The sequence below is a fragment of the Ictalurus punctatus genome, chromosome 28, assembly GCF_001660625.3.
Source record: "Ictalurus punctatus breed USDA103 chromosome 28, Coco_2.0, whole genome shotgun sequence".
Classification (NCBI taxonomy): Eukaryota; Metazoa; Chordata; class Actinopteri; order Siluriformes; family Ictaluridae; genus Ictalurus; species Ictalurus punctatus.
Window position 1 is genome coordinate 13803483 of NC_030443.2, and position 9975 is coordinate 13813457.

The following is a 9975-nucleotide window of genomic DNA, read 5'->3' on the forward strand; positions in this document are numbered from 1 at the left end:
TATATATATATATATATATATATATATATATATATATGTTGTGCATGAATTTATGGATTTATTTGAGACAATATTTGCACATTTTCTGCTTGTCTTTGCAAACTGTTTCACTATACAGTACAATAGGCTAATCTTGGGCAAATACTTTATACATGAATGTAAAGTCATGAATACAAACCAATGGTTTTGTTATTCAATTATATGCAACATGCAAATGTATTTATTGATTTTATTTATTTATTTATTTTTTACAGCTCATTACATGTCAGGAAGCTGGTAATATTCTCAACACACTTGTATAATATTATATTCTTATTTGTCATGCCATTTATAATACCTTGTAATTTTTCTTTCTTTTTATTAGAGTTTTGTTTTACTCTTGAAAAGTCTGTATCCCTGTTATGCATCTTAATTTGATATTTTAAGTATATCAGTAAAAGAAAAATGATTTTGATTCCATTTAGCCATAAGTCATATTTATTACATTTTGTCTGGTATTTATTTATTTATTTGTACACGTATCTATTAATTTATTTATTTTAATGCAACTATGCAGCTATTGTTTTACAAAAAGATGAACAAATTAAAATGTGCAGAAATGCATACAATTTTATAAAAGAAAAAAACAATGATGTGATATTTATTAGAATGTCATAATTAATGTTTTATTTTTTATTTTTTACTTTTCTTGTAAAAAAAAAATTACTAAAAGTGTATATAAGGCAAAATTTGTTTACAAAATGATCAGATTTGTTCCTCCCCCAGTCCAAAGACATGCATGGTAGGCTGATTGCCGTGTCTAAAGTGTCCGTAGTGTATGAATGGGTGTGTGAGTGTTTATGTGAGTGTGCCCTGCGATGGACTGGCACCCCGTCCAGGGTGTACCCCGCCCTGTGCCCGATGCTCCCTGGGATAGGCTCCAGGTTCCCCTGCGACCCTGAAGAAGTAGTAAGCGGTAGAAGATGGATGGATGGATGATCAGATTTGGGTATCACTGTGAAAAAAAAAATGTAATTATTATTAAAATAATAATATTTACAATCTACAATGTACAAATTTTCACTTTAAAAGTAGCATATGAAGTTAATATGAAAAAAACATTTATATTAAAAATTACATAAAAAATAAGAAGTGTTTAATTTCCGAAAAGTCAAACCAAGTGGTATGTATATTGGAACTGATAAGCTGCGTAGTGGGCGTGGCTTTTCGCAGACCCGGTGGGCGTGTTTTTTTGTAAACACGGTGGGCGTGGCTTTTGGTAAACCAGACGGCCGTGAGTTTTTGTAATCACAATGGGCGTGGCCGCTGTAACGTAAATTCTTGCTAGACCAGATCAAATGTTGTGACTGTGAGCTCTCGCCATTTTCATCACAATTATAGGGGCGTTTAAAAGAAGGGCTGCTTCTTTAAACGTATCTTTGGATATTTCACCGAAGGCGTCTGAACGAATAAACTATGGGAAACTGCTATACGGTCGGACCAAACGAAGCTTTGGTAGTCTCAGGTACGAGTAGTCTTTTTTATTTCTTCTTGGCTGTTGCTTATAGCAACGTTGTTGGCGCGTGCGAGGTTTTTACCTCAGCTCTGAGGGGAAACGTGAGCAAGCTGTGTTAGCTTACAAACCCACTTTATTTCACTCTTCATATGTTAGACTGAATACTACGCATGTTATACCTTGTTATAAACCTTTTTCCCCCTCCTTATTACGTAAACAAAAGCCGTTATGTTAATTCAACTTTAGGGAAATGGACGTTGCTGTGCGCGAGCGTAATCATGTTTCGGCTACTAGCATGGCGAGTATCATCGCTTACGTTATTGTAAACAACATGGCTGAATCCCAAATGACTCATCCCTTGCTGTACAAGTGCACTGTACAGGGCATTATTTCCTAGCATAATGTAGTAAACTATTAAGTCCAATAGGGTGCCGTTTAGTCTTCAGCCTAACAGTGCGCGTGCTCGATGTCGAAATATGAAAAAAAACAAACTCTAGATCAGATTGCAGGCATTGCTTAGGACATTTGCGAGATTTTTGATTGCCCACTCACAGGTTTTTACTAGATTCAGTCCCTTTTTATTCAGCATGGTCTAATAAAATCGTTTTAAACATATTAGTGACGTCCTGTCCTACAGGAATTCATATAAAAATCTAACTGATTTAGTCTTGTAAAGGTTAATGTTTTTACCAAACTTTTTAGTATTTGTGCAAAACACTCCCACTTGTGAATCAGTTGAACGAATCACTCTGATGAAGCAAATTGACTCGTGATGATCATTGAGAAATGAGTATGGATGCAGAATGAAGCAGTCTGACACTCGGTAAGTCATGCGATGGACAGCAGTGTGTTCAAGGGTTGCGAAAGTCATCCCAAATCTTACTTCACCATTTGTGAAACGTTCTCTACATGTCAGCTTTGTAGCCCCAACTAGTCATTTACAATTACTTTGGCTTCTTTTGCTCAATAAGCTCACAGGATTTCCCATGTATTATAAATGCCTGGTGTGTTTTCTTGGATTATGAAATGGCACGCTTTAGAAACCTGTCCCATAACCGAAGCTTACATGAGTTAAGTCATGCATCTTTTAACACTTAATATTATGCATTGTGTAATAAGTACCTGTGACCTATATTTCTGGAGCTGACGGCACATTGTATGATTTCATCTACATCAGGAAGATCACAGTAACCTCACGTTCATTTAAACTTAAAGTGCACCTATTATGCTTTTTCAAATATAACCTTTCATGTAGTGTGTTATAGAGCTGTTTGTGAATGTAAAAAAAGTCTGCAAAGTTTCAGAAATCAAAGTGCAGGACAGAGTTATTGACTCCAAAAAGAAGGAACCGATTCTGAACAGCTGAAACAAGTCATTAGTAATTCCAGACTTGCTTCCTGTACAGACCTCAGTAGGTTTGTAACAAAAACCCTGCCCCTGTTCTTCATCGGCTGCTCACTGACAGCGGTAGACCAATCACAACAGACTGGGACATCTGACCAATCAGAGCAGAGTATGCTCTCTGAAAGAAGGAGTTTAGAATGAATCCTTTAGAATGGATCTTTTTAAGGAGTCGTTTGTGAAAAATTTAATGCTGCAGTTTACTTTATGAGCACATTAAAGTGTTTCATGACCTTGGATGCATGTAACTCTATTGTATGAGACATTTAAAACAAAATTAGACACGTTTCAAAGCCATAATAGGTGCACTTTAAATTAGTACCCCGCCCGGTGTTCCCTGTACTAAGAATGAGCAGAAAACCTATTACGTGAAGATTGCTCATACTAAAATTCTATGGATAGAATTCGATTTAACAAAATCTGTCCATATATAGTTTTATCCAACTTTCAAACACTTTATAATTTCTTCTTTCTTAAGGTTTTGCGGTACTTTTTCTTTAACTCGTTGGCATAAATTGAACACGGTCTTCAAATAAACAGCATTCTTTAACAGCTTTCTAAGCATTGTTTTCACCAATCGTGGTTCATGAAAATGCTGCCAGAGTCTTCATTTACGCTTCGTAAGTTTACCTTTGCCATTGTGGCACAAATCTCGTGTGGGTGGGACTTAACAGCGGTTTACACTCATTGGCTAATGGAGTTTTCCTCCTCCTCTTCCTCACTTGGACCCTCTGCCGTCGATCCAAATCTCACTAGCCAATGAGAGTTGGTTAAAACCTGTGTTCGCTGTCTGTCATGGCAATCCTACATAAATGCCTGTAGACACCTTAACAACTATGCGTAGACCTCCATTATTAATGAGTTTTCCATAATAAATGTCTGGCAGTCTATCGGATGTCGCAGTGGCGGTGCTGAAACGTGATGGAAAAATAAAATGTTTCGTGGGGTACGGTCTGTAAAATACTTTGACCCCTCTACCTCAAGGCAACGTAAATATATTTCCCCAAAAGCAAAGTATGCTTTTCCTAAACTTGCCTAGGATTTCTGCATATGATCATGTTAGATAAAATAAGGAACCAGTTTAACAAGCACGGATGTAAAGATGACTGAAGGCTACAGATAAAATTCGGTAGTCTGTAAAAATAAAAATATGTAGTCGCAAATGTCATGGTGTTTTGTCACATGGAGGATTTCTGTTCTTTTCTCTGTGATAATCACATGCAGTATATTGCAGTAGACAAAGATCAGATTTGGGGGTCGGACGGGAGGAACTGGACTGGAAGGAACCCCATGTTGGGATTTTACTATATCTTTTACACCCGCCCATCAGACTTCATGCACCTACCTTGGTTTCCTGTTTAAACAACACTTCCTGCTGGTGTGGTTTTTGGTAATGCGTTTCAAGCCGTCTGGAAGACTGTGTCATCTGACAGTCCACTTTCTGTTCTGTTTTGTTTCTTTCTGCTGATAATTTTAAAATAAACATTTTATCATTTGTATGTGTATATAAATTACATATATATTTGTATATGCATTGTACTTTATATATTTGAACACTTTATTGAAACCATGCTTGTCAGCTGATGTCATTGAGACAATGGATCTGAAACAGGAAGACGTTGAATGGAGCTCTGCCATGCTGGACGGCTTTTATCAACGCTCACACGGCATCCCGAGGTTTTTTTTTAAAAACATTCAGCTTTCGAGGCCAGATGCACAATCAGGCAGGGTGGAGTGTTTCCCGAAAGCATTGCCTCGTCTTGTGAGATCAGGAGTAGTGCCTTTTTTTTTTTATTATTATAATTGTTTTTTATTCAGGCAATGTGGTTATCGCTTCTGGAAAATCAGCTCAGCTTTATAATATCTTAAACCCAGGTACTTGCTGTAGCATTCAGTACTATCGCGTGACCTTTTATGAAGCTGTAAAACAGGTCTGAACACACACCGCACTTAAACAGTTTGCTCGTCTTTTAGCCCACTGCCATCTGCTAAGGTGAAATGAGGTGGAAAGTGAAAGAAGTGTGAAAGATAAACGATAGCTGTACTTTTCCCTAGTCTGGTTTCATAACAGGAAAATGGTTTGTGTGGTAACACTGAGCATTCTGGGTTAGCAATACCAGACCCACCAGCCTTTACACATTTTGCTTAGGAGCTCTGCGGGGTTTTTTTTTCCACTTATTTACTCTTGGCCAATTCCTACCCACCAGTTAGCTCTCCGATAACACGTGCATCCTCTGAGCCAACCACATCGTTTCTCGTACTGCTGCTCGTGCCGCATCACAGGGCGGCGTAACATACTCTGAAGAAAGCACTATCTGTCTCACATAACGATTGGCTAGTGTTGCTGTGAATGATACGGGGGAGAGAGAGTATAACATTCCTCCATCCAGAGAGCACGGGCAGTTTTTCTGTCTCGGCTGTGGCATCATCGGGGTTCGAACTCGCGATCTCCGTTTATTTAAACCCCAGAGTACGCTAGTAAAGTTATCACTGAAACGACCGTTTTTTCTGTTAGTTTTTTTTGACTGATCGACGTGAGTCTGGAATGATCGACAGCTGTTTCTTAGTTTGCATTATGTTTTCGGGTTGTCCGTCCGGCTGAGACTTTTGTTAACGTGACGAACGAGTGGTCGAATGCTTGTAGTATTTATATTTCCAATTCCAGTTAACGATCTAGAGTGTGGTGGCCCGCAGTCTCACTCGTAACGGCACACTTTCACGATGAACCCAAAATATTTTTACACTTCTTCTCACGTTAACATTTAAAGGTCTCTGTTTTTCACTGTTGCTCCGGCAAAGTATCTCTCTCTCCAAGTCAGTCAGACCCTCCACCACTCCTCACTGCTCCCCTCCCCGCACGCTCACACACACACACGCACGTATACTGGAGCCACCTGGCTGCATTACGGTGGTAAATCAGCAGCAAAATCCGAGTGCATTATTGACTGTCGCACGTGCAGTAAATTACGATTGTGTGGAATGGGGAGAGCTCGCATGCTCGTTTTAAACCCTCTCGTGCACAGTACAAGCTCTGACGCACAAGAACAAACCTGTATGTACATGCACAATCATTCCCTACATTCAGGGGCTGTTCTTTTCTCAAATATGCGGATACCTTTTGTCAGCAGTGGGTGGGCCCAACTGTCCTGGCTGTAACTTCAAATAACTCATTTTTCCAGAAATCAGTTCTGATTGGCTGCCCGCCGTTGTGACGAACCGTTAGCGACATGACCCATTCTTCACGACAGACCTGGCTTCATCCACGGACGCTCTTCGTGCGAGTCATTTATTTATATTATTTGGGGCTCGTTTTCAATTGATACCCTTGCAGCATGCTACGTTATGTAATATAATATAATGTAAATACAGGGTAATTTAAATCTTGTACCGGTTGTTAATAGACAGGACAGTGTTCAACCAGTTTACTAGCTAGCCCTTGTATTATTGGGATGTTAACCCTTTCATGCATCGTGGCTACTACAGTGGACAGCTATTCAAAAGCCATTTTCTAGCTATTACAAGGATTTCAGTGGAATAACTGTATGACGTCCACTAGGGTGGACACTTCAATAACTTTTTGAAAAATGTATGTAAAAATTAAAATGAAGGTCAGAATTTTTTTTAATGCCTAAAGAAGAGTAAAAATGTAATTCATGCATGAAAGGGTTGATAGATAGCCAGCCAGACATCCATCCATCCATACAACTATCAGTACGTTTACATGGACAACAGTAATCCGATATTAACCCGATTAAGACGATACTCTGATTAAGAAACTAGCATGTAAACAGCAATTATCGATGACCTTAATCTGATTAAAGTCATACTCGAAGTAAGCACAAATGGGATTAAGACGTGTGGAGTATTCCTGCTTTAGTCGCGTTATCGAAGTGCGTTACAGACATGTACACACCTTAATCACACTATTAACGTCGTGTGGGAGTTTTCACCGCATTTTGCGACAGGACACGTACACACACGGCAGCGCGCAACCATTTGACGGTAAACAAGAGAGCACGGCTGCGTCCCAAACCGCGTATTTACCTACTGTATAGTAGGAAGTGAAATACGCATCTCAACTGCTATATAGTAGTTAAGTACGCGGTTTAGGACGCAGCCCACGGCTTCAAGCAATAGTCTATTTGCACGTACAGCATGATAGACAATTAACTTCACTTGAAGCTGTCGTGAAATTAAAAATAAAAACACCCAAAACTGTACACGGTTCCATAACAACGACGAACTGTATGTCGATGCGTGAAATTCTGGAGGGGTGGCATGACGTGGGACGTAATGCCGTGTGCCATTGATCGCTCTGTGTTCGATAACATGTAAAACAGGAACATTAAAGAAGTATTCTAAAAGCAACTCATGTAAACACCTTAATCACAATATTGTCTTATTCAGAATGAAGTCAGTAATTAGATCACTGCTGTCCATGTAAACGTAGTCAGTGTCAGCCAGCAGTGACCTAAAAAGAGCCATCACTGCAGCTTGTGAAGAAGGCAACATGTCCCCATGTGCATTATCTCACAGCAGTTAATTATAGTTTAAGCTCAACGTATCTGATTTAAAAGTACAGTTGCGAGTGCGGTGTAGGACGCCTTGTGCATGGGCCAGAACGCATCATAACGAAGCGCGATAAATCTTAGTTATAAGGTAGCAATATGACTTCTAACTAAATCTTTCACTAAAATGAGTGTTTCATCTCCTTGAAGCAGCGTCGGAGTCACAACGGTAAAGTCACGACCCTCTGTATCTAAGCCGACGATTTATCATCTGTGGTTTTCACAGTGAATTCTGAAGAGTCTTACTACATGAATGATTATCGATGAGATGATGTCACCTGGATGGATCGCGATCTATTAACATCCCAAGAATGCAAAGGCTAGCATATAAATACCCCGTATTTACATTATATTACATAACCTAGTGTGTTGCACGTGGATCAATTGAAATTTATCAACAAATAAATGACTCGCATGAAGGGTGTGAAGATTTTTGGTCGTCATAAGCATGACCCCGGACCCTCTAGAAGGTCAGAGGTCCACCCAGAACAATCTCACAAAATCCTGTGGATCAAACGGGTCCGGTTTATCCTTTGCAGGGTCGTGGGGAAGCCTGGGTCCTTTCCCAGGGAACTCTGGGCACAAGGCGGGGGACACCCTGGAAAGGGTGCCAGTCCATCGCAGGGCACAATGTCTCTCTCATTCGCACACAAGCGCTCGCACACACACACTATGGACATATTATATTTCATATATTTTTGTTTGAATATTTTCATTATTAACTCTTATATGAAAATGATGTTGAAAAGATATAAGGATAGTAAGTTTGAGAAGTGTGCGCGTAGTGTTGGAGCGCTTATCTCATCACAGCAGTGTTGGAACCGGAGAAGTGGAAACGATATCAACTGGCCGATAAATGCTGGAAATGTTTCATGGGTCACCTAGCAGAGTTAAATGCTGAATAGTTTCTAGTAGTTTTACACCTTTTTTTTAATTTATTTATTTATTTATTTTTTCTTTATTTATTTATTTATTTCAGAAGGATTTGAAATGTGTAACGGCGCAGATACAGCGCATATATCTACAGACTTTTCCCAAAGACTGTAAACACACTCGGGAGAAGAAGCTTCACACCGCTCAAAGATCACTTTGATTTGCGTTTAATATATTTACGTACCTTGAATTTTATTTTTTTTTTAATGATTGTTTTTTAAAGTGCATTTTAGTATTCATGCTTGGATATATAGTACGTGTCTAAAATTTTTTTTATTATTGTTTGTATATAGGGTAGAAAAGTTGAGGTATAATCGTGTTAATGGAATTTTCCGAAGGAAGTTATAGGATTGCGTTTGCAGTCAGAGCTTTTTTGTAATCGTCTGTGTATCCATGCGCGTCGCTTTCTCCAGCCGGCACGCTGCCCGATGGAAAAAAAAAAAGCTGAGATTTGTATTGACGTTAAGATAACGTTGCACCAATTCCTAACTGTTCTTCGTCTGTGAGTGTTTGTGTGGCCTCACGTCAGCACTCAGACAGCTGAGAATGTCTCTGTGGAAACTCTGCTATAAGTGTGTTTGTATCAGAAGGGGTGCGTGTGAGTGAGCCAGAAAGATAGCGAGGTTTGTTGGAATGTTTATATACACACTAAAAGGAAATCACGAGGCCTGTCAAGACCTTGAGTTTTAAAATGTCCGGATGTACCACGTGACCGAGGTCCACTTCGGTGCCAGTTTCATATTTCAGCACACTATATAAGCTTGAATGCAGGAATTTTCAGTCTGTTAAAGACTAGTAAGTTTGCTTAATTACTGTGTATGACTCCAAGTCCAAATCTTTAACAAATAGTAAATCGCAAAAGCCTGTCTTGGATCTGCGTAAAGCTGCCACGGTGTTTCAAACGACAAAATGACGCAACACTCATTTCTTTTTAGTGCCTTGGTGTTTTGCTGTATTTGCATAAAATAAAAATAAAACGATTGCATTTTGCAATAGTAGCCATGCTGTTTGGTGCTAAAGTTCAGTGTGTAGGGGTATTTTGGTAAGGGTATTTTGAGTACTGGGCTTGTTTTTTTTTTTTCTGCTTTAACACTTGATGTGACTCATGTGTTATAATGATAATAACAGGGTTTTGTAAATGTTATGGGATTAAAATGTACACTTTTTATATCACATGATGGAAAATCATGGAAAAGATTGATGATGATGACGACGACGAGTCTTTATTGGTCACATATACAGTAGAGCACAGTGAAATTGTTTTCTTCGCATACCCCAGCCTGTCAGGAAGTTGGGGTCAGAGCGCAGGGTCAGCCGTGATACAGCGCCCCTGGAGCAGAGAGGGTTGCTCAAGGGCCCAAAAGTGGCAGCTTGGCAGTGCTGGGACTTGAACCCCTGACCTTCCGATCAGTAACTCAGAGCCTTAACCGCCCTGTTATATTGTTATACATGTGTTATATAACGCCTTATTGTTTTGCTGTATTTGAATGTTGTTGTTTTTTTGTAATATTACATTGCATTTGGCAGCAGAAGCCATGCTGTTACACTCTAAAATTCAGTGCGTGTGTTTTTGGTTAA

General features: G+C 39.3%; 1 protein-coding gene across 2 annotated transcripts in view; it reads left to right on the forward strand.

The window, feature by feature from the left end:
• Nucleotides 1-1288: 1288 nt before the first annotated feature.
• The window catches only part of flot2a (flotillin 2a), a 35636-nt gene continuing 26949 nt past the window's right edge, over nt 1289-9975 (forward strand). The window contains exon 1 of one of the 2 annotated variants that reach the window (XM_017460060.3): nt 1289-1504. In XM_017460060.3, the coding sequence (XP_017315549.1) occupies nt 1456-1504 (49 nt within the window). In that variant the 5' untranslated portion in view covers nt 1289-1455. The remainder of the gene's footprint in view (nt 1505-9975) is intronic. The other variant, XM_017460059.3, reaches the window with a different exon arrangement.